General features: G+C 36.6%; 2 protein-coding genes across 3 annotated transcripts in view; one reads left to right on the top strand and one right to left on the bottom strand.

Annotated features, from left to right (window-relative positions):
• LOC125871928 (uncharacterized) overlaps positions 1–24,226 on the bottom strand; it is a 39,156-nt gene extending 14,930 nt beyond the window's left edge. The window contains exons 1-3 of the mRNA XM_049552650.1: positions 23,815–24,226; positions 22,885–22,984; positions 7,881–7,943 (exon numbers count right to left, since the gene is read on the bottom strand). Coding sequence (XP_049408607.1) covers positions 7,881–7,943; positions 22,885–22,984; positions 23,815–24,017 — 366 coding nt within the window. The 5' untranslated portion in view covers positions 24,018–24,226. The remainder of the gene's footprint in view (positions 1–7,880; positions 7,944–22,884; positions 22,985–23,814) is intronic.
• The window catches only part of LOC125871925 (GPN-loop GTPase 3), a 246,858-nt gene that overhangs the window by 86,426 nt on the left and 134,191 nt on the right, over positions 1–26,241 (top strand). The window lies entirely within an intron of this gene.

Here is a 26,241-nt window from a genome sequence, read left to right as displayed (position 1 = left end):
GTCATGCGTCAGACCCTGCTCCTACTGCGGACTTGCCTCCTCCTAGCCAACCGCTTGCACTTCAAAAAGGTATATGATCCACTCGAAATACTAACCCACATTATACCTTCTTAAGTTATCATCGTCTATCATCACCCCATTATGCCTTTGTGTCGTCTTTGTCCACTATATCCATTCCTAAGACTAAAGGTGAAGCACTTTCTCATTCTGGATGGAGGCAGGCTATGGTTGATGAGATGTCTGCTTTACATAAGAGTGGTACTTGGGAGCTTGTCTCCCTTCCTGTAGGTAAATCTACTGTTGGTTGTCGTTGGGTTTATGCAGTCAAAATTAGTTCAGACGGTCAGGTTGATCGACTTAAGGCTCGCCTTGTTGTCAAAGGGTATACTCAGATATTTGGGCTAGATTATAGTGACACTTTTGCTCCTGTGGCTAAAATAGCATCTGTTCGTCTTTTTCTATCTATGGCTGTCGTTCGTCATTGGGCTCTTCATCAGTTGGACATTAAGAATGTTTTTCTGCATGGTGATCTTGAGGAAGAAGTCTATATGGAGCAACCACCTGGTTTTGTTGCTCAGGGAGAGTCTAGTAGCCTTGTATGTCGATTGCGTAGGTCACTCTATGGTCTGAAATAGTCTCCTCGAGCTTGGTTTGGGAAGTTCAGCACAGTAATTCAGGAGTTTGGCATGACTCGTAGTGGAGTTGATCACTCTGTGTTTTATCAACATTCTGCACCAAGTCGATGTATCTATTTGGTTGTTTACATTGATGATATTGTTATCACCGGTAATGATCAAGATGGTATCACCGATTTGAAGCAACATCTCTTTAAGCACTTCCAGACTAAAGACCTTGGCAGATTAAAGTATTTTCTAGTATTGAGGTTGCTTAGTCTAGATCAAGTATTGTTATTTCTCGATGCAAGTATGCCTTAGACATTCTTGGGGAGACAGGAATGATGGGATGTAGACCTATTGACACTCCTATGGATCCGAATGTTAAACTCCTTCCAGGACAGGGGAGCCACTTAGTAATCCTGAAAGGTATAGACGGCTTATTGGAAAGTTGAATTATCTCACAGTGACTAGACCTGACATCTCTTTTCATGTGAGTGTTGTAAGTCAGTTTATGACTTCCCCTTATGATAGCCATTGGGAAGCAATTGTTTGTATTCTGCGATATATAAAGTCAGCTCCAGGTAAAGGACTACTCTTTGAGGATCAAAGCCATGAGCATATCATTGGATATACAGACGTTGATTGAGCAAGATCACCCTCTAACAGATGTTCGACATCCGGATATTGTGTTTTAGTAGGAGGTAATTTCGTGTCGTGGAAGAGTAAGAAACAAAATGTGGTTGCTCGATCTAGTGCAGAATTAGAATATCGAGCAATGGCGACAGCAACTTGTGAGCTAGTTTGGATCAAACAGTTGCTAGGAGAACTAAAATTTGGCAAAATTGATCAGATGGAACTTGTGTGTGATAATCAAGCGGCTCTTCATATCGCATCAAATCCAGTGTTTCATGAAAGGACTAAGCACATTGAGATTGACTGTCACTTTGTTAGAGAAAAGATACTCTCGGGAGATATTGTTACGAAATTTGTGAAGTCAAATGATCAGCTTGCAGATATCTTCACCAGGTCCCTCACACGTCCTCATATTAATTACATCTGCAACAAGCTAGGTACATATGATTTGTATGCACCAGCTTGAGGGGAGTGTTAGAATAGAAATAAGTATTTCCTACTTAGAATAGGAATAGGAATAAGAATAGGAATCCTAGTTGGAAAAGGATTCCAATGTAGTGTCCATAAATAGGGTCTCAATGTAACAATTTAGATACACAATTCAATAATATTTTTCTCATATATTATATATTTCTCACAAGAGCTATGTCGTACCACCCTGCATTCATGGCAAGCTCAGGAATAACAAGGACAGATCTCCCCCCATTATTAATGGATATGATAGTCATAAATCTCCCATGTTCGTTGTATTTTCTGGTGTAAAAGTGTTCCGCCTCTCTTTTTGCAGTTTTCCATCTCCTAATTGACTTTCTCTGATCACTGGATGCTTCTCTGAGGGTCAAGCAAATCCATTCCATGATTTTGTTGCTCATGGAGGATCTTCTCATCATTTTTCTGCTCCTTTCAACCCATTCATACCGCACTGTTCCTTCAGATCTCCATCTAGTAATATCATATGATTTGAAGCCAGCATTGAAATAAATCCTATTTTCCCCCATTGATAAGGACCAGAAATTAACGGACTGAATCTAAGAGAACTAAACTATCACGTTGGTAATAGTTCAACGAAAAAGACAAGGACTGAAATCAGATTCTGGCCAAAACTCACCGGAAAGAAAGACCCTCCCCCCCCCCTAGGAAGTAGGGAAGAGAGTTATCTCGGGGAGGCACAGAGTGCCTGAGAGCATTATCTTCTACTAACAAAAATTTCTTGTTTTTTTACCGCACCTTAACTTTTGTTTTTGATCACACAAATCTTGGATCTGTCCACAATTTTTCCTTCGAATTTGGTCAAAATAGCCAAAACTAGTTGACATGATCGGGTATGAATCACACACACACCCACGTCCCTGTTGACATGGATGCGGCACCGAAAATGAAGTCTGCCAACTTAAATTTTACTTGTAGATGTGAAAACTTGCACCACAAGTATATATGCGTATGAAGCATGATTTTGTACATTTGAAGGGTAGCCTCTTTATCTTTTCAATACCTTTTAGGTGCACCCATGAGATTGCGATCTATGTTGAAGGATGGGTGTCTTTTACAAAAATCTATTCAGCCTTGTAGGTTCTCAATTTTTGGTATACCTCTTGTATACGTGAGTTTCTCCCATTATTAACGAAAACATTCCTTGTAAAGAAAAAGTATATAAGTATCTTCCAATATGCTAGCCATTTCATCAAGAGGCTGTCATTTTGTCTCCTTAGGTTTTTGATGTCCAATCCTCCCAAGTACCTATTGTTCATTGTTACATTTCACCAGATTGTAATCTTTATTCTCCTTGCATCCATGCAAAGAAAATCCCTTCTGAGTTTGTCCAGCTTCTTCACAACCTTCAGAGATAGAAGGAAAAGAGACATAACATAAGTGGGAAGAGAGTCTAGATCTGAGTTTATAAGAATGAATATTCCTCCTAATAATAGATATTGAGTCTTCCACACTATCAATCTCTTTTCTGCCTTCCCTGTTATGCCATCCCATATCACTATCTCTTTATGTTTATTGTCAAGTGGCATGCCCAAGTAAACTGTAGGCAAATGATCTACATTGCAGCCAAGTATGTCTACCAACTCTGGATGTTGAGCACCTCCTTGACTGTGAACAAACTGTTCTTCATCCAATTTATCTTCAAACCTGAAGGGGCTTCAAAAAACAGTAGTAGCAATCTGATGTAATTTATCTGTTCCTCGGTAGGTTCACAAAATTAATTGTATCATTAACATAAACAAAGTGGCATATTTACTTAGTTTACCCCGTAGCACCTCCTATTTGGAAGTCTCTAATCTCATTGTTTTGAATGATCTGCTCATCACACTATCAAAATCTTCCATTACCAAAACAAAAAGAAAAGGAGATAGAGGATCTCCCTGTCTAAGACCCCTGACCCCTCCCTGATGGGAAATAACAACTGGTTCACATTCACCAGAATAGAATACCTGACAGTCCTGATGCAAAAACTAATCCACCCCAACCATTTCTCCCAATAATATAAACTATAATACCTTCTACTATTGGTTTTGATATTTCTTTGACACACTACCACAATTTTATAAGCTCAATTTTAATTTTGAACTGTTTCAGACCAACATCAACATAGTAATCCATTCAGCCATGTGTTTTCATGCTAAAGGGTTCTCATGTTACTGATAGTTTCTATGTGCCTACAGATGCAAGGTATATAGTACATAATAGCATTTTCCTGAGAGCAAAAAAGAATTCAGTAGTACATGTTTGCAAACATAGTTGTGTGTGCGAGAGAGAGTGTGTGTGTGTTTCTGTGTACAATTATTTGTGCCCTAAGTTCCTTTACATATCAAGTATCGATCAAACATGAAAAGGAGAAATTTGATTAAAGTTGAAGGATAGGTAGCAAAGAAGGCCTTCTTCAGCAAGGAGAGCAGTGGATGAGAGAGCCTTCAGTGAGATATTAGTCTGGGAGGAGTTAAGGACTAAAGCTCTATTATCACTTTCTTATCATGCAAAACTTGTATTTCAAAAAAAAAAAATCAATTCAAAATAGCCTCCCATGAAAATAGAATTGTGCAACTACTTTTACCATTCTAAAAAAATATTTATATGTACAACTGAATTTGTATCTTAAATACACTTGTCACTTCCGCTCCTATTTTTAGAGGGATAGCACAAGACTGGCAGGTGGAATCCATTATCTTCTTTTTTTTCCAATTTATGCTAATCACTGCCAATGGTTTTGAGAGTGGGAAGCCCAAAAAAGTGTAAGGGCCCTGCTTCGTGCTTTAAGCGAAGCGTTCACTTCATTGAAGTAAAGTGCAATTTAACGAAAGACCAAAATAAACCTTTCACAAAAACAATATATGTAAGCAAATGTTTTAGTATAAAAATGAAAAAGTAGTTAGCAAAAATCCTCCATATGACAGGAAATTAGCTACTACCTAGTGCCTAGAAGAAATTAACTAATTCGCTACTGAAAAATAAAATAGCTAATTAGCTACTAAAAATGGAATAGCTAATAGCTACTGCCTAGTGCCAAAAAGAAATTAACTGATTAGCTACTGCCTAGCGCCTAAGATAAGGAAATTAATTATTGGCAAATTCAATTGAATTATTAGACTGAAAATGGAAATTCAATTGAACTAATAAACTGAAAAAAAATAAAGACATACAAAAGAAATAAGAGCTGATGAAGAAGAAATAAGAGATGAAAAAATGTGGGGAAAATACGCTCTATACAGCCATATATGCAACGACGAAGAAAGCAAGGGAAAAAACTGCCAGCCATCGAAGAAGAAAGAACAAAGAAAAAAGAAGAAAATAGGATGAAGATGTGCTGAACAGTACATCCACGAGCTGCATATACTCTTCAACTATTTTTTATTTTTTTGAAAACCAGTCCCAACTTTTCTGTTTTCTTCCGATTAGATCTTTTTTTCAGACAGAAGAAGCAAGCGCTTCAGCCTCACGTCGCTTCAGTGAAAATGCTTTGCTTCACAGCCTTGAAATCGAAGCGCCTACATCTCGCTTCACTTCATCACTTAAAGTGATGAAGTGCTCACTTTTTACAAGACTAGTCACTGATTAGCTTGAGGAGCACACAATCCTGCTTAGTCGGAAGATATTGCACTGGCTTATAGTCTGAAGTCTTACAATCATGCCCTTAGCAGCATAGACGAAGAACCCTTTCCTTTGTGTTAAAGAGTCCCACATAGGATGAAAAAGGGATGGTGGTCTTGTTATATGGTCTTGGGCAATCCTTTCCTCTTGAGCTAGCACATTTATGGTTGAGTTAGGCCCAAAGTTCATTTCTTTACATGCTATTAGAGCAAGACCTGTCCCAATTCTTGTTTCCTAATGTTGGGCCCCATATTAAATTTTCCACGCTCCAGATGTCCATTCCTGAGCATGAGGTGGGGTGTTGACGAGTCCCACATGGGATGGAAAAAGGGATTGTGATCTCCTTACATGGTCTTGGACAATCGTCCTCTCCTAAGCTAACTTTTGAGGTTGAGTTAGGCCCAAAGTCCATGTCTTTCCACTTTGAAAATAATTTGGGAAGACAAAGGAAGATGAAAGGATCTTTTATTTTGGCTTTAGAAGATCCCCTTACAGGTGACAACTTTGGGGAGAGGAAAAGAATTAGCGCTAATGGCCGTCTTTTCTGCACTAGAGCTGAAGCAATACAAACATTCTCTCCTTCATTATGGCTGGTTTACTGAGATTTAGATCTTTTTTTTAATTTGCTGTGTGATGATCAGATGAGTTGTGTCTAGATCTGGATGACTTGAGTCACATCTTGAGCATTATAATTTCACTGGAAGAAGAGATGAATTTCAAGTGCTATTCTTATGCATTTGGATGAAAAAGAAGAACATCACTAATATAGGTGATTATGTTTTGGCTCAAGTCCAATGTTATTTCTACATTTCATTTTTGGTACGAGGAGAACCGTCCAGCTAGTCATGATATTTTGAGAGATATTTTTTGCATTCTGACACTTGGTATCTTGAGAAAGACCTACAATACCTGAAATTTGTTGTACCCAGTCCAGAACTAAATGACCCTTTACTCACTTAGAAGCACTTAAGTAGAAAACAATTAGAAGATTCCCCTTTTGACTTCGCATGTTTCCTTGGGTGGGTCAACTTGAACAAAATTTGGCAAGGGGGCTAACCTCCTTTACTAATGTTCTATATAATGTGAAGACAGAGCTTTATAATATGATCAAAAGGTAAACATGTATTAAGGATATTAGTTTCCAATGATGCAAATTTCTTCCTTTTTCTCCCCTTACTAACACAGACACGACTTTTACCTTTTTCCTACCCCCTCCTCTCCTTTGATCTGCACATTCTCCTTTCCTTCCTTCTGTTTTTCTTTAACCAAAACAATACCATAAGTCAAGCGAAACCTTCTCTTTTCCTCCTGTGTAAAGCATGCCCCCTCATACTTTTTCTCTAGTGCTTACAGTGCAGGGGAAAGCTCTTAGCACAAGTGGATCATATTGCCCAAGTCCAGACTGAAAATGATAAAGATCATTCCTTTAAACCCACTACTTATGCACCCACAAAGCGTACCATGTAGCACATAAGTGGTTCAACAGGCTGCTCCAATCAACTTACCATTTTTACCATTTTCTCCTCTATTCCTAAATATGCACACCATTTAGATAACAGATTATCTTGTTGATACCTTAGCCTTCTACAAAGCAACATGGTAAAGACGAATTTGAAACAAAGAAACAGAAAAGCCTAGGACCTCTATTGCATAATTCCAGTGACCTACCTCACTAAAGTATAGGTAATAAGGTAATAGGGTTATAGTGTTCAAGACTTTTACCAGAAGTGGGTCAAATGTGAAGATAAAAATGACTTTTAACTTACTTTAATATTAATAGGGAACCAACAAACTTTAATAATACAGAACATCATCTAAAGGTATTGAAGACCCTTGGGGTGAGCTCCTCCCCCNCCCCCCCCCCCCCGCTAGAAAAACTGATATAATTGTGATACAAGTATAAAGTAGGATAATAATTCATTTGATGGAGTTTATAATTAGTGCTCTAAGAGATAATTGCAGTAATGGGATGACCAGGACAGCTAAATAGAAGAGAATTGCAGATTGCTCACCAGAAAAGTAGAATGCACAATATCAGAAGCAATACTTGGAATGCTTTAAAAAATGTAATTCAGCTTAACAACCAAAAAAGTTAATAATCCAATTGTTTTGGACTTCTAAATTCCATACTATACAAATAAAGATCCAAGTTTTTCCCCTTTAAGGGAGAAGGAGAATAGTTCAGTATTCTGTCATCAACACTACACTGGCTAGTTTTTGATGAAGCATAATACTGCAATAGTAAATGACAAATGAAAACAATGACCACTACACTGTGATATGGACATGGCTGCATATGGGTCTATACAGTAACAAACAACAGTGACACTCAATCAAGACACACTTAATACTTGCACTAGTAAATGACAAAAAAGAAAGCAATAATCTCTCCACAGTGATATGCTACATATGTGTTTATACTGTAACAAACAACAGACAGTCAAAGCTCCATAAAGTCAATGACAGAAAAGGACCTCATCTTTTAGAAGGAATAAGTAAAAGATGGCCAAGAACTATGTAACACAAAAGCTGTAGTACCTTTTTGTCTTTATTTTTCCGTGAGTTATGATCATCTTTTCTTCGCTTTCCAATCTCCTTTTTCTGCCACAAGGAATAGATAAAACTTAAAAGAATAAGGAACAGTTAAGAAAAGTCTATTCTACCTAACCAAAATAACTGGATTTATTTGCTGAAGAAGGGAACGTAATGTGTTCCAGCTTCAGAACAAAGTCTTTTATAACAAAACCACTATACAATATTTTTGCAGTTACCCACATACAGTATTCTAATATTATTCTTTATGGAGTGTACAGTTAAGCAATATCATTTTTTGAGACATTGAAGTCCCTGCTCAGGGAAGTCAGGACCTTTAAAAATGAAAAGGGAAAACATCTTACTTCCTCATTTAGATCCTTTGTAAAATTTTGTGATTTAACATGTGTTCAACTACAGTGTTGTCAAAGACGAAAAGCATAAAAGTCTATTTAGGATTTAAGGGTAAACACAATTAGAGTGTGACCTTGACTTAAAGGGGTGCAAACGAAGAAAAAATTTATATATGTATAAATGATTAAAAAAACACTATTAGATTTGAACCGGACACCTCATGATTCTCCTTTCACTTCATTGACCACTGGACACACCTTTGGGTGCACTCCTTAACAACTAAATATCAATTTGCTAGCTTTATTTATTAGGGGGAAAAGGGTAAATTTTGCCCTTGAACTATTTATGGACCAAAAGTGACCTCTTTGTTAGCCAAGTAGCTCAAAAATGCCCTCCCCATAAAAGATGAGGGAACTTTTGGGCAGAAAACTAAACAAAGGACAAAAACATCCTATTTCAAATAGTTAAGGGGTATTTTTGTCCTTTTCCACAACAAGATACCCGATGTAATCCTACACGTGAGTTTTGGGGACAGTAGAGAGTATGCAGACCTTACACCTACCTTGGGAGGTAGAGAGGCTATTTCCGATAAGACTATTTTTGTCCTTTTCCCTTGAAATAAAAACCCTCCAAGGCTACATATGTTAGTTGATAAATTTCTTGAGAAATTAGACTTGGAGAGTTAGTGGAGAATCAAGAGTTCAATCTTTGAAGCTCGTATGTTATCACATGAAACATGTCATGCGACGAGATGTTGTTGCAGACTGATTGCTCATAACTTCGTTGTTTTGACCCATTCGAATACTAGAGAGAGGTTTTACGATTGCCCTAGAGAAGCTCTGTAAGTTTAGTTTCTTGGTTTTCATTTGTCCGGTTTAGTTAATTGATTTGTTGCTTTATTTGTTGGGTTTAGTAAATTGAAGCCAAAAAAAAGCTCAACTCATGTTGCTAAAATTCTGATTTAAGTAGGAGTTAGTATCTGAATTGGGTGGTAAATGTTACTTATTTTAGTTTGAAATATTATTGATTTTTTCCCGAAAATTTGCTAATTATTAATCATAAATTTATCTTTACTTATCTAATTGGTGAAGTTAAATTTATTTATTCTTATTTGATTGGTCAGGTTAATTCATACTTTTTTTTGGGGAGTGGCATGACAAGAAGTCCCCCAAGAGCAGTGATTGCTATCAATACTTTAAATTCCTGTTGGATGCTATTAAGTCCGGAAGGAACAATATAAAGTAAAAGGTTGATGAAATTGAAGATTACTGATTTTGTCGAATTTCACATAGTAAATTGGGGGGGGTTGATAAATCAAATCTTTTGCTTGAGTGATTGAAAATCCATAGATCCCTATCGCAAAAGATCCAACAAAGAAATTCCAATAGAATTGTTTAAGCATTTGTAGAGCAATGCACCTACAATTTACTCAGAAAGCACAATTATCCTAACTTACCCACATAGAAGTTCTTCCAGCATCATCATGCAGAGTCCTTATATAACAAAAAACATCGAAACAATTCTTACATTTTTTCCAACTGCGAAACAATTGAACACCTTTCTAGGTTCATTCTTTCTTATGTACCATGATCTCTTCAAGAATCTCTAGAGTACCAAGTTTAAACGATTTTCCATAGTTTGGAAAAAAGGCTTTCAAAGAAAATGGTTGAACACCACCGGAGGAGGTTCCAAAGGCCTGGAAGGAGCCTTTAGAGAAGAGTCTTGGGATAAGTGCTTGCGAGCTTTTCCTAGGATAGTTCCACTTTCCGAAAAAACCAATGGAGTTCATTCCCAAGTTTCCTTGACACTCTAGTCCTTCCAAAAGTGGTGGCTTAATGTGGAAGGCTTCAAAGTAAAAGTTCAAGAGTGGTGGTGTTCTTTTATTATATCTGGTACCCCTGACTATATCCAAGCAACAAAATTAAGCATGTTAAAGGCTAAACTCAAAGAATGGAGCAAAGAGAACCAAGGTGAACTGGAAGGCAAGAAAAAGCCACATCCTAGATCAAATAGGGAGCTTGGAGACCATCCAAGAGGGCAGACCTTTAAATGATGATAAGCAGCTGGTAAAGGCTCTTTTTTTTTTTTGAGAAGGGCTGGTAAAGGCTCATTTAGCCATGGAATATGAGGAAGTGGCCAGAAATGAAGAAATATTTTGGAGGCAGAGATCCAGAGTCCATTGGATCAAATGTGGTGATAAAACACTAAGTTCTTTCACAGAATGACCACTGCACATAAAAGACTCAACACTATAGATTCCCTGTTGATCAATGGAGAACTATCTAGTGATCCTGTGGCTATCAAGGGCTCCATTGTGGATTTTTATCAAGATCTCTACAAAGAATCAGAAAATTGGAGACCTTATTTGAATCTTAATGAAGTACAAGGCATTTCAACAGAAGAAAGAAACCACCTTGAGGGAGTTTTTGAGGAAGAAGAGATACTGGCAGGGATAAAGATGTGTGCTGCAGAAAAAGCACCTGGTCAAGATGCAGACATTCCATAGATTTCATGTGTGCTATATACCATGGCTTTCTTTCAAGCTTTCTGGGAAACAATAAAGGAAGAACTGATGCAGACATTCCACAGATTTCACTCTCATCACAAGTTTGAGAAGAGCTTCAATGCCACTTTTGTAGCTTTGATTCCTACGAGGGTTGGGGTAAATGATCTAAGAGATTTCAGACCCATCATTCTAATCTCCGGGATCTACAAAATCATAGCAAAGGTGTTGGCTGAGAGATTAAAGAAGATAATAAGCAGAGTTGTAAGCAACCACCAGGTGACTTTCATCAAAGGGAGACAAATATTGGATGCTGCTCTTATTTCTAGTGAGTGCATTGACAATAGGATTAGAGGAGATGTGCCTGGAGTTATGTGCAAATTAGATATAGAAAAGGCCTTTGACCACCTGAACTGGAGTTTCTTGTTGAACACTCTCAGGTAAATGGGATTCGGGAGAAGGTGGATTAAATAGATAGAATTCTTTATCAAAACTACTAGGTTCTCCATTTATCAAAATGGAGAACCTGCAGGTTTTTTTCCAGCTGAAAGAGGTTTGTGACAAGGGGATCCCTTGTCCCCTTTCCTGTTCATCATAGCTATGGAAGGGCTAGGCAGTCTGATGAGAAGGGCAGCAACAAACAACTGGATAAGAGGCTTCAGCATTAAGAACAGGAACAATGAACGCTGGACAAGAGGCTAGGCAGTCTTGTAGAAGGCTGGAGGCCTGCTTTTGAGATTGCTAACTGTCCTAGAATCTCCCAGGAAGATCAAGAGTGGCTGCAAAGGCCATTCACTGAAGCTGAGGTATTGGGTACTATCAAACAGTGTGATGGTGACAAAGCTCTGGATCCAGACGACTTTACAATGTGTTTCTTCAAGGAATGTTGGGGGACCTTGAAAGAGGACATGATGAAGACAATACACAATTTCCATCAAAATGAGTTTTTTGAGAAGTCTTTCAATGCTACGTTTATAGCACTTATTCCTAAGAAGAAGGGAGCAGAAAAGTTGAAATACTTCAGACCAATAAGTCTAATTGGTGGAGTCTACAAAATTATAGCCAAGCCCATTACTGAGAGAATGAAGAAGGTTATGGGGACTCTGGTTGATGAACACCAAATGGCCTTCCGGAAGGGTAGACAGATCATGAATGCAATCCTTCTGGCAAATGAGTAGGTAGACTCTGGGTGAAGCAGAATGTACCAGGAGTGCTTTGCAAGCTTGACATCGAGAAGGCATATGACCACATAAATTGGGCTTTCCTTCTCAAAATATTGAGAGATATGGGGTTTGGCAACAAATGGATTAACTGGATCAGTTTTTGTATCTCCACTGTGAAATCTTCACTCATAATCAATGACAGTCTAGAAGGCTTTTTCCAATCACGGTGAGGCCTGAGATAAGGCAACCCCATGTCACCTTTTTTGTTCATCCTAGCAATGGAGGGCCTAAACTTTATGATCAGGAGAGCAAGGGAGAACGGATGGATTAGAGGCTTCTGTGCTAACAGAAATATGGGCAATGCAATGGAGATATCGATATCTCATTTACTTTATGCAGATGATTCCCTAGTTTTTTGTGAAGCTGAAGTTACACAAATAAGGCATTTGAGACCTATCCTAACCATTTTTGAAGGCGTTTCTGGGCTCCATGTTAACTGGCATAAAAGTTGTCGCAACCCAGTCAACCAAGTGCCTCATATGCAGATCCTAGCAGAGAACCTAGGGTGTCAAGTGGCTTCCCTACCTACTAAATACCTAGGTATGCCTCTCGGAGCAAAGAATAAGGAGCTGGAAGTGTGGAATGAGATTCTGGAGAGAAGTGAGAAAAAACTAGCAAAACGGAAAAGTCAATATCTGTCTTTGGGCGGCAGACTAACCCTTATAAAATCAGTCATGGATGGCCAACCTACCTATATGATGAGTTTGTTCCCTCTACCAGTCAGCATAGAGAAAAAAATTAACAACGCAGGAAGAGTATTTCTATGGCAAGGCAACAAAGAGAAGAAGGGGTACAATCTAGTCAAATGGGATATGGTGATCCTTAGCAAAAAGCAGGGTGGTCTAGGCATAAAGAAGTTACGTGCACACAACGAAAGTTTACTACAAAAATGGTTGTGGAGATTTTGTTGTGAAGATATGGCACTTTGGAGGAGATTAATTTCACATAAATATGGGCTCCTGAATAGTTGGATTACTAAGGAGGTGACTGGTACATTTAGGTGTTCCTATGGAAAACAATTAGAAGATTGTGGCTTTCTTTCAATAATAATCTGAAGTACAAAATTGGTAATGGGGAAAAGACTAGTTTCTGGAATGAATTGTGGATTGTGGAAGAAAACCTGAAGACTACCTTCCTAGATATGTATATTTTGAGCTTGCAACAGATGGACAAAGTGGCACAAGTATGGAGTCCTTAAGGGTGGAACTTGATTTTTAGGAGGGCCTTAAATGACTGGGAGATAAACAGAGTGGCTGAATTGCTGCAGGTCCTAAATGTTTTCCCAGGAGTAAATGCAGGTCCTGATTTGCCAGTCTGGAAATTGCACAACAAGGGGTCCTTTACTGTGAAATTATGCTACTGGAGACTGAATTACAGTCGCACAACGACAACTATCTGGCCTTGAAAACTGGTCTGGAAGAGTAAAATCCCTCTCAAAGTCTCATGCTACATCTGGTTGGTGATCAGGAGAGCTTGTTTAACCCGTGAAGTACTACAGAGAAGAGGTATACAGATTTGCTCAAGGTGTTTTATGTGTGAGAAAGAGGCAGAGATAAATAGTCACTTGTTCTTGCACTGCCGAACAACTTTAAATCTGTGGAACATGCTCTTTTGTATACTAGGCATAAATTGGGTGATGCCCAGAACCTCCTTTGATTGGCTGAAAAATTGGGAAGGAGTGGGGAGAAGAGGGTCACAAGAAGACTGGTGTAGGAGCATTCCAGCATGTATTTGGTGGACATTATGGAGAGAAAGAAATGAAAGAGGTCATGATGGAATAGCCAGCAGCAGTGTTTTGGACGGCAAGAGGTGACAAGGGTCTGCCTTGCCAAGAGGCGAGGCGCTCGCCTTTTTGAATTGAGGCGCCAATTAATACCAAAAATTAAAAATATTTAATTGCATATATAAATATCCAAAATCTCAATAGCAATAACATATATTAGCAAATATTTCAATTCAAAAACTAATAGTAGATACTAAAAGTCTAGAACTTTAAAGACCCAATAATTCAAAAGACAATACTAGAACTCTAAAAGTCTATTCTTCTTCAAAACTATTCAACTCTTGAAGATCAACATCCTCTACATCATTATATTGCTCCTCATCTTCTTCCTCCTCGTATCCTTGTATCTCAAAATCATTTTTTTTGAGAAGGCAGTTCAGATTTCAGAATTTCAGATTCACTTCACATGAAATTGAAGAGAAGAAAAGAAGAAAATAAGAGAAGAAAAGGACTGAAGAGAAGAAACGAAGAAAAGAAGAGAAGAAGAAGAAGAAGAGAACTGAAAAGAAGAAGAAAGAAAAGAGGCCACACCTTTCAATTCGCGCGACTGAAGGAGAAGAAGAGATCGCGAGGTTGAGGAGAAGAAACGTGACTGACCCCAAGTATGGAAATTGGAAAAAAACCCTAATTTTGACTAATATTATTAAGTCAAATCTTTTTAAAAATTTTAAAACAAAAAGGCGCCGCCATTCAGATCGCCATTATGTCGCCTTACGTCGCCTAATTGATCTCGCCTCGCCTCACTGTGAAATAGCGTGACAGGCTCGCCTCGCCTCGCCATAGCGCCTTTGGCGAATGGCACTCGCCATTCAAAACACTAGCCAGCAGTTTCCAGAATATCAAGATGAAGAGACTTAGTCTGTTGTTTTTTTGGTGTAAACAAGATTTAGTGTGGGAGATAGATAGTTTAGTCGATTTCATAGGACAATTGTAAAGTCTCATGTCTAGTTTTTGGTCTTGATGATACCCCTGAGTTTGTAAACCCCAACCCATCAGTTTTTACCTTATGGGTCTTTCGGTGTGAATATACAGTTACCATTATCAAAAAAAAAAACTCTCAAGCTAAACACTAAAGTCAGAGTTGGTAGGGGAGACAAGGTACTTTTTTGGGAAGAGGACTGGAGTGGTCATGGCACACTTCATTCCCTTTTTCCTGGACTGTTTTCAATAAGCTTGAATACTGGATGCAGTATACAAGAAATGTGGTCCCCTCAAGGGTGGAATCTGACTTTCAGAAGACCCCTAAATGATTGGGAAATACCATGGGTAGTAGATTTTCTAACACTAATAAGAAACTTCCCAGGCACTAATACAGACGCAGACAAACTCATTTGGAGGCACCACAATGATGGAATTTTCACGGTTAACAGGGTATACAAAAGGGGACTGAGTGTAGCTGCAGGCAGGTCAACTGGACCTTGGAATACTATATGGAAGAGTGTGGCTCCTAATAAAGTGAAATGCTTCACTTGGCTAGTAGCTAGGAAAGCATGCTTGACACATGAGGCATTGCAAAAAAGAGGGTCCATCATAGCATCTAGATGCCTCCTCTGCAAGGAGGCACTAGAAACCAACAAACACTTTTTCATGCATTGCAAAGTAACGACACAAGTTTGGGCTATGTTCACTTCCATTGCTGGAATCAACTTGATCATGCCTGAACATACTGCATACTTGCTTAGCTGTTGGATCAGAAGAGGAGGAAGCAAAAACCAAAAAAGATAGTGAAGGATAGTCCCAACCTGCATCTGGTGGACCATTTGGAAGGAGAGGAACCGGAGGATCTTTGAAGGAACAGAATCCTCTATTTTGAAGATTAAGTGGAAAGTTATTACTTCACTAGGTTTTTGGTGAAAAGAACCAGAGTATGGAAGAGGGAATCCAATTAGTGGATTTTATAGGCTCCTTGTAAGTATCTCTCCTTTCCTTTTTTTGTAAACTTTTTGGAGGTGACCAGCATTGCCTTAATGCTGAAGAATTTACCAATTTAAAAAAAAAAAAAAAACATGCTCCTCTTACAACTCGACTCTGGTACTAAAATGTCAGACGAGCCATTATCCATCTTAAGCCTCCACGTTGCTACTCCAACAACTGCTATAATGATTATAATATCAGACTCTGCAAATATACCATATTTCATCAAGCCACATTGAATATTACTATCCATGAGTAGTAGCTAGTCTAACATGCAGGAATGATTATTCTAAAAATTCCATAACATCTCTAGGACTTGAAAGGTTCTTCATTAGGAGTGATCCTCTTAGCATACTCCTTTGCAAGCGGTGATCCTCGAAATTGAACTACAAGTTGATTTTGTCGCTTCAATTGTTCTCATAAAAAATATTAGATCTCATGAATAGATATGGAATCCAAAGTGGCCACATAACCAGTGCTAAAGAAATTCAGTACTAATGTTCACTAGATTTTGTACGTTCTTTGGTATTGAAATTCTCATTCACGTTATGCTAAACCTTGTACCTTTCTTTTAACCCCTCCCACCCTTTTTGCTCCCTTGGTGACTCGAACTCGCAACCTTCGGGTTGGAAGTGAGGGGTGTTTACCATCCGAGCAACTCCCTCTCGTCCTAAACCTTTTAACCTAGCTACAATAAATGACAGAAAAAATTCAAGGGCTTCTCTTGACCCATTTGACAATATAATTAGGCTAGGAGTAAACAGAGATCGCAACTAAGTACTGTTGTAGCAACATAGTCCATAAAAATTGTCAATGATCCGGCTGACAATGCTCCCAAATCTCTATTTAGCTCCATGGGACGTCATGTCCTTGGTGTGATTTCCGAAACAACCACCAATGTCATAAATAGATCCAAGTACATCTTTACCTTCTCATCAGTATTTCTGGAAGCGTGAAGCACAAAAAAGCGACAAGTGCCTGCCTCACTTGAAGTGTGAAGCAAAGAACTTGCTTCATTAAAGTGAAGCATGATCTTTAGAGAAGGAAAAATTAGCTTTGCACAAATAAATAAAATGACTAACTAAACAAAATAATACTCCCTCTGTCCCAATTTATATGACTTACTTTCCTTTTTAGTCAGTCCCAAAAAGAATGACACATTTCTATATTAAGTAACAATTTAACTATAAAATGTCCATTTTACCCTTAATGAAATGATTTACAACCACACAAATTTCTATCATTCATTTTAGACCACAAATTTTAAAAGTCTTCCTTCCTTTCCTAAACTTTGTGCCGAGTCAAAGTACCTCATATAAAATGGGACGGAGGGAGTATCTATTTGCAAATCTTTTCATCTAACAAGTAACAAATAATTTTCCACAGGACGGGCTAAATCGAAACCAAATTGTTTAGATCCTCAAAACTAAATTTGAAACTGAAACTAATAATAAGAAAAAAGAGAAATAAAAATACTATTAAATAAACTAATTTTTTACCATTAAACAAACTTAAGAGTATTAATAAAATACTATTAAAAATTCTTTACATAAACTGATTTTATAATATCAAACCAACTGAAAAAAAGTATTTATTTAAAAAGTATATAATAAATAAACTGATATTTACTCTTAAGCAAACTGAAAGAAGTACAACAATAGCAGCATAACCAGTGTAATCCCCCAAGTGGGGTCTGGGGAGAGTGACACGTATGCAGCCTTACCCCTCCTTGTGAAGGTAGAGAGGTTGTTTCCGATAGATCCTTGGCGAAAAAACAGTATTTACATAAATAATACTAAGGATTATTAAATAAACTGATTTTTTTACTATTAATAAAACTGAAAAGTAGTTAGTTAACTATTAAATAAGTATTCAAATAAACTGATTTTGTACTATTAAACCAACTGAAAAAAAGTATTTATTTAAATAATATTACAAAGTATCTAAATAATTGATTTTTACTCTCAAACAAACTGAAAAAGTACCTATGTAAATACTATTAAAGAAATATTAAATAAGCTAATATTTTTACTATGAAACAAACTGAAAGAAAACTAAATCATTATAAAAGACCCAGCAGCAATGGTGGCAAGCGGCAAAGAAGATGCAGCCACAACAGCGAAATCAAGAAGAAAAAGAACAAAGAACGGCAGCAAAGAAATGATACCCTAGCAGAAAAGTAGCGCAGAAGAAGATAAAATAAGAAGAAAGAAAGAAGGAGACCTACCTCAAGTTTGAAGAAGAAACAACAAAAACTAGCAGAGACACAACAAGCAAAAATCATACCTACTTTTCTTTTGGAAAGACTACTTTTTACAGAAAAGTAAAAAAAAAATCGCTCCGAGGCTTCAAGACTTCACGCTCGCTTCACATTTCCCCGAAAACGGTCACTTCTTCAACATCACTTTGCTTCACACGGAAGAAGCGCTATACCCTCACTTCGCTTCACCGCTTTAAGAGATGAGGCGCTCGCTTTTCACAACATTGCTTCTCATAGAAAACAAGTTAGGAACCATATGACCGAAAAGACAACATAGTCAAGAAACACTCATAATTATCAGGAAAAAAAAAACTTCCATCAGGTTGGCGATATCTGTATAACATTTCCCTAAGAAAACTCATATAGTCTCAATCAATAACATTCCCCAAACCACACTAAGGATTGCAAAGGATAGAGTGCCTTCTTAGCCAATGTCATTCTCTTCTACTCAACTGTTTGGGAGATTGTATCGCCGGATAGATGCATTCAAGGAAACAATGGAGGTAACTACATCAGTGTAGTCAAAGGCGCGATTTAAGCGCGCTTAAGACCTGAAGCAAGGCTCAATGTTGTGCGCTTTGCGCCTCGCTTTATGTGCGCTTCAGTGTCGTCATCAAGGTTCTAAGGCAAACTTTTCCTTGCCAATGAACCTCTTTTGAAGAAGTGACACTAAGCAATTGATATTTTACTTTATCATAAAAAAAATTCAATTTCTTTGGTCATATATTTGTCATTAATGTTTATAATTATTAGACTTGGACTAAACATATATATTTGTATTTTTTCTCCCTTTGAACCTTTTTTATTAAAGCCCACGCTTTATTTGCGCTTTGTGCTTAAAGCCCCAACAAACCTTAGAGCTTTTTTGCGCATTTTGCCTTTGATAACACTGAACTACATACGCCCAACAACCGAAAGGAACCAGAAAAGATTTTGTAATTGCAATTTATTTCTGGGAACTGTCATCAAGCACATCGCCTCTAAATCATCAAAAGAAACCAATGTAGAAAGGTCTACCAACAAAGTGACTCTATTTGAACTAGGGTTAAACGGAAGCTGAAGTAACATATGTTGAGTAGTCATAATTAGAGATATCACACTATATCCATGCACATTATTATAATCGAGCATTAGATCGAACAGGTTGCAAGCAACTCTAGTTTCCTTAAATTCCAAGCATTGTTCCACAAGTGTTGATAGGAACAATACCCAAATCAGGCACTCTAATGCAATCAAGGAGCAAGGAATCAAAGTCTACCTTACTGTGAGAAATATTGGAGAAAAATATTATAGAATTGTGTATCTACATTATTACAGAGAGACCCTATTTATAGACACTACAATACAATCATTTATCGAGTAGGAAACTATATACTATTCATATTCTTATACATATTACAAGTAGGATTGTATATACCTATTCCAATTCTTGACACTCCCCCTCAAGCTGGTGCATACAAGTCATATGTACCTAGTTTGTTCGAGATGTAATTAATGCGAGGACCGGTGAGGGGCTTGGTGGAGATACTGCAAGGTGATCACTCGACTTCACAAAATTGACCGTCAATCTCAATGCACTTAGTCTTCTAATGAAATACTGCATTTGATGCAGAACGTTGATAAAACGCGGAGTGATTAGCCCCATTATGAGTCATGCCAAACTCCAGAATTACTATGTTGAACTTCTCAAACCAAGCTTGAGAAGATTATTTCAGACCTTTCACTCTGCGCAATCGACATACATAGGCTATTGGACTCCCCTGAGCACCAAAACTAGGTGGTTGCTCCATATAGACTTATTCACAGTGCAGCAGTCACCGAAAAGTGTTCAAAATATATGGTATATATCGATCATCTTGGAATCAATAGATGAGTTGATATTAGATATGGAACAAAAACGTCACTAAAAAACTGGTTGAAACATGCTCATGCATCGGAGTATTAGATTTCATGGTTGAACCAGAGAAATAAAATTATATGAGTAAGGTCGGAATAATGGCACAACCCTACTGAGAAAGAATTAAATGGGTAGGGGTTAGAATGATGGCATGACCCTCCTGAAAAATAGAAATTATATGGGTAGGGGTGGAATGATTGCACAACCCTACACAAATAAGAAAATAGTCACCGAAAAAATGGTGCTGCGCAAATCAGATATGAAAAAGTGGTCACCAAAAAGATAGCCCGGTGCTACACAAATCAGATATGAGAAAGTAGTCACCATAAAGATGGAATGGTGCTACACAGATAAGATATGTGAAAGTAGTCGTCAGGATAATGCACGGTACTACATAAATCGAATATGAGAAAATAGTCTTTTTTTCTTTATCAAAAAAAATAATGCACGGTGCTACACAAATCAAATATGAAAGATAATCTGAAAAAATGCACGATACTATGCAAATTAAATATGAAAAAAAACAGTCACAAGAAAGAAAATTAGATATGAAAAAATAGTCACCGGAAAGATACACGGTGACCCAACTTTTTCTAACATAATTGTTGGTCAGGCGAGTGTCATATATAGGTAATAGCCACCCGCCAGCAACGAAAGCTCTTTGATTTTCTACAAGATCTTAAGGCACTGATACCATGTGAGAAATATTGAAAAAAAATTATTGAATCGTGTATCTACAAAAGGTTGTGAATCACAATTTACTGTCACGAATTCAGTATTGACCAGTTGCAACCTAAGTTGCTCGGACTCTTCACTATTGGTGTCGCACCTGTGTCGATACGACATAGGTGTGGGTGTGGGATCCGTGTACGATTTGGTCAACCGTTTTTGGGTACTTTGACCAAAATCGATGGGGAAAGCCTGGACAATTGTAATGATTTATGTAATCAATACAAAAGCTAAGGTGAAATTAAAGGAAACAGTATACCTTTTATATAAAAATTTCTATCACTCCTTTTCCTTTGATCTCCTTCCAGGATTCTCCTCAAGTTCTCCATATAATATCTCATCATTTAGGTTTTATAACTCTATTTTAGATATTTTTTTTGAAATTATCTATTTTAGATTATTTGAATCAGTTTTAGGCAAATCCCCGCACCCGTATCCATACAATGGATCCATATCCCCAAATCTTAAAAATTAGATCATGAAGGATCCGATCTTTAGATCCACACCCGTATCGGACACCCGCACCCGAGTCCGAGCAACTTAGGTTGCAACGATATTTTCCTCCCCACTAGTGTTTCGGAAAGCGATAAACAACAAAAAATGAGAGCCCATTTACTAAGGCGGGAAGCGAAGTGCTCACCTTTTTGAAGTGAAGCACCAATTAATACAAAAAAATTGCAATTTTAATTTTGCATGTATAAATAACCAAAAACTCTATAGTAATAACATATTAGAAAATATTTCAATTCATATACTTTTTGTAGACAAAAATAATTAAGTTATTATTCTGAAATTGTAGTCTACAACTGGAAAAAAATGCAAGAACTAACTGTCTGCAAAAAGAAGAAAGAACTCCAGAAATAGAGGACGGAAAACAGAGGAGAAGAGAGGAGAAAGAAGCTGTTGGAAAAGAGAGGAGAAAGAAGCTGTTGGAAAACAGAGGCCAAAGAAGAAAGAAGTAGAAAAGAAAGAAAAAAAGAGAAGAAGTACCTAAACAAAACAACCTTAGTTGTTGCAACTTGCGACTGAAAGAACAAGAACCTGAAGAAGAAGAAGAAGAGTTGAAACTGACCAAAAAACTCTAGATGTGTGTTTTAAAGTCTATTTAAGATAAACCGACGCTTCTCCTTGCGCAACACCTCTTGCCTCTCATTGCCGCCTCTCACCTCTCAGTTACTTTTTTCATCGCGTAACACCTCAAGCCAAAAAAATGATTAACTCCTGCTTCACCTCACGCTTTAAGCGTAGAGCTTTTGTGTCTCATCTTGTTTAGGACAGTTAAAGAACAATTGGTCCTCAAGGTTGGACAGCATATGTCATAAAGTGAAGCTTCAGAAATAGATTTTCAACACAATATGTAAGCAACTGTGAGTGTCCATGGGATTCCAAGGGAGACTTCGAATAACAGTTCTTGTATGTGATTATGAATCAAAAGTCTATGAGGTTGTGCATAATGAAAAAAGAGGGCAATGCATTGTCGATGTGTCCAAACATACGAGTGCACTTCTCTTGCATTGCCATGATCAGATCCAAGATGGTATTGAGTCAATTGTCGAACATGGTAGAACATTATAAAGGCATGGAGTACGAGCAATGCTCAGCATCAATGTAATGATAAAGCTTTGTGTTGCAATAGAGGAATGGAATACAGATAGTGAATGAGAAATGTTTCTCCTTTATTTGCAACAAAATGCAGAAATAAAATGAAAACTTATACGAGAGGAAGGTTCAAGATTTCTTCTATTAACAAATAAGAAAAGAAAGACAAAGTTCTTGCATAACCCTAATGAAAGATTTCCTCTTGAATACTTAGTCATCTTCATACAATGCACATGTTTCTTTTAACTGGATTCCAAATGTAATTTGACAGCTGTCCAAATGTGTCCTCAACCTTAGCCTTTTGGCCAATGTCATTCTTGAATTTTTGCCCATCCTCTGGAGGTCGTTTTAAAGAGAATCAGAAGAAAGACTAGCTGCCAAAATGTGCAAAATTCCATCAATAAAATGAAAATCCTCCAGAACCACTACTTTCTGTAAGTATCACGCCCAAGAGAGAAGGTAAGGCACCCGATCCAACCAATATGTGGATTCGTATTATTCAGGGGTTTAAAAGTTGTACAAGCTCTATTTATCAAAAAAAAGTTGTACAAGCTCATGCTTGCCTCTTTTTCTTTTTCTCTTTTCTACTAAAGCAAAATTGCATGTTACTAACATGTGTATCACTAACTATATACAAATAAATCAGCAAAAACCAGAAAAGAAAAAAAAAACTTACAGTCATCCATCTACAACATCTATGTTACCAAATATGCAAATAAATTAGATAAAACTAGATCAAAAAACTTACAGACATCCATCTACATCTCAATGCTACATCTCGAACAGTCTTGTCTTTTAACTGCATTGCAATTTTTGCATACCTAGATATGTTGCTTTCTGTTGCATATCTGCAAAAGTAAAGTTCCAATCTCCATTTAACCAATCACGAGAATAGAAGTCAGCTCTGATACAAATACTAATAATGCATAGTTAGCATAAGTGATGTTGTTTGGCAACGCATGCAGCAAATCGAAGTAAATACTGAGTAACCAACATTAAGAGTTGTCGTCTTCGGCTGAAATGCATGGTGCAGTTAACCATAACAAGGACATCATATATATTTAGTTTTTTGATAATTGTGGTGTCCGGGCCAGCTTGCGGTACCTCGACTAACTCCAAGAGATACCTATCTGTCCACCAAGTCTAGAACACATGGGAAGAAATCACCTAGTGTTTTTGTCTAACTGAAATTTGAACATGAGACTTCATGGTGCTCAATCCACTTCATTGACCACTAGGCTATACCTTTGGGTTTCATATTTGTAATAACTAATAGTTAACTAGAACAAGAATTCTGTATGCATCTAATTATTTCTCTCCATTTCGTTAAACTTACTATAGCAAACACTGTCGGTATATTTCCAAGTTGATTGAGTGACAGGAAGAAGTGGTCATTGTTATTATAGAAATGAATTACAAGACAAGATTATTTATGATAGAAAATTCACTAATCCATAGAATTAGTTTACAACTTGTCTAATTTATTCAAGACAGATACATCCACCACCCAAAGGTTAGCAGAAATTAGGCTAAAAGGTTAAAAGTTGTATGATTACCCATTTCTTGCCCTTGCGAAAATTTCTAGACTAAAGAAGAGCGCAAGCAGCAAATTTCAGAGGAAAATCAATAATTCAGGAATTAGTTAGCAACTGGAAATAAAAGAAGGATTAATACAGACTTGGCGAGCAATTCTTCAAGGAGGGACTGTTCGTCAGGAGTCCAATCAACAGAAAGGCCGGGATTGTGTCGTAGAGCCGCCTGTGTGGGGCCAACCACAGAGTTTTCCGGAACGGAGAGACCATTAGTGGTGGCGCCATTCCCATTGCCGGTGCCTTCTTGACCACTATTATTACCCGCCGGAGGATTCGCGCTGGCAGCCATCAATTTGTACAGTATACCGACAAATTACAAACAATTGCAAATTCAAGTGGATATAGCTGAATCTGTAGCCTACAACCAGTTTGGAATTGGGGAGCGCCGAGCGAGATTTAGTAATTTTATTATTATTATGAGAGAAGAGAAAATCGGTACGGAACTGTTTCTAGAGGATTTCAATACTAATTGACCTTGGATAAAGAGGGGAATATTTTCTTCATTAGATAGCTGTTTCTTTTTCTTTCTTTTTTTTAAGAGAGAGAGTAATTTATTTACTTTAGGGCTGCGATATTTTTGTAAGTATTTTCATTTTGAGACTTTTACTCATGTGGTCCATTGTTTATTTCTTCCTTGTCCTATTTTATTTATGTGTTTGATTGATTTAGTAGAGAGTTTTAAAAAAAATTAAGAATTTAGAAACTTGTGATCTAAAATAATTTATAGATATTTATGTGACTATAAGTAAAATCCTTATATTGATTGTTTTTAAATTTCATATACTTCTTGTTTAATTAATGATGAACCTGATTCTTTAATCCATGTAGAGACAACAAAAATAATAGAGTTATTTTTAAACACGATATATTGAAATACTTCAAGGATTACTATTATCATATTAGGGATAATTTTATAGACGTCCCTAAAGGTTTCACTCTATAACACTCACCTCCCCTATGATTTACGATATTATGCATACCTTCTTTATTTTGATTTTTTTGTAATCATTCTTTAAACCTATTTAAAATTTATATTTTTTAATTTAAAATGTATATAAATTAACTATGATTTGATAAATTTGTCCTTCTTCATATTATTAAAAAATGACTCATTTAATAAATACTTCTAAATAAATCAATATAAAGAAATGTCTACTTTTATTTGGAAAAAAAACCGCGTGTGTATATATAAAAAACATATTATAGTACTAACTTATTTGTGTTGATTCAGTTTTAAAGTATTTATCAAATGAGTTAGGTTTTTAATAATGTGCATTAATATGAAGAAAGACAATTTTGTTAAGTCATCTTAGATATATATTTATTTTAAGTAGGTTTAAGAAATAGTTTTAAAAATAACTAAATAAGAGAGGTAGTCGTAATATCATAAACCACAAGGAAAGTGAGTGTTAAAGAGCAAAATCTGAAGGGATGACTATGAAGTTATCCCTTTTGTAACTAGTCTCTTTGTCCCAATTTATATGACTTATTTTCCTTTTTAATCATCCCAAAGAAAGACACACTTTTATATTAAGTAACAATTTAACTTTAAAATCTCCATTTTATCTTTAATGAAATATGAAATTTCCGAGAGTCAAAAAACCCCGACCTCTCTCTCTCTCAAATTATCACTAAATTTGAGTATCTTCATTCAAGCGATAGTACAAAAAAAAAGTGACAGTACAAAAAAGGAATGAAAAGAAGTGAGAGGTTGAGGGCATGCCCACTACAAGAAAGTATGGAATTAGCAACAACTTTTTGGCAATAACTATATTTTTATTGGCTTATATTAATATAAATGGCAACAACTTGATTTAATTGTTGGTATATCTTTTAATTTTTAACCACAATATTTTTATTGTTGCCAAACATTCCAATATTGTTGCTATATTATATTATTAATATTAATTAATATAAAAAATTTCAAATATAATAAAATTGCAACAACGTTTTGGCAACAACCATGATATTGTTGCCCAACTTTAATAAATGGCAACAATTTAATTAATTTGTTGTTATATATTAGAAAATAAATGGTAACAATAATTTTTTATTGGTGCTAATATAATTAAATTAACAACAACTTATGCGCCAGTTATATATGGCCTAAAATATATTTTTTTTAGATTTCTGCCAAAGAAATAGCGGTCTTTTTGTTCCGCCAAAAAATTGTAGAAGTTCCCAATTTTTATTTTTCTTTTCCACGATTTTCTTGAACCACTTTATAGTTTTCTCCAAAATTCAACCTAGGTTTTCTATCTCATTATTTCAGTGAGAAGCAGGTTGTTCTTGAAGTCTATCTCTGGTGAGTTTTCTTTATGATTTAGTCTCTTTCCAAAATGATTGATGAATTCTTGAGGATGATTTAGTCTCTTTGATTATTTTGTTCTTGTTTTTTATTTAAGAATGCTTCATAAACTTTGATAAATTTCAATTTCATTGAGAAAATACTTGGTAGACATTACTAAAGGCAGCGACCTTTTCAATTCCATATATGGGTCAAGGTTCTTTGT

Source organism: Solanum stenotomum, chromosome 7, assembly GCF_019186545.1.
Source record: "Solanum stenotomum isolate F172 chromosome 7, ASM1918654v1, whole genome shotgun sequence".
Taxonomy (NCBI): Eukaryota; Viridiplantae; Streptophyta; class Magnoliopsida; order Solanales; family Solanaceae; genus Solanum; species Solanum stenotomum.
The sequence above is the reverse complement of the archived record's forward strand: the minus strand, read 5'-3'. Positions and strand labels throughout refer to the sequence as shown.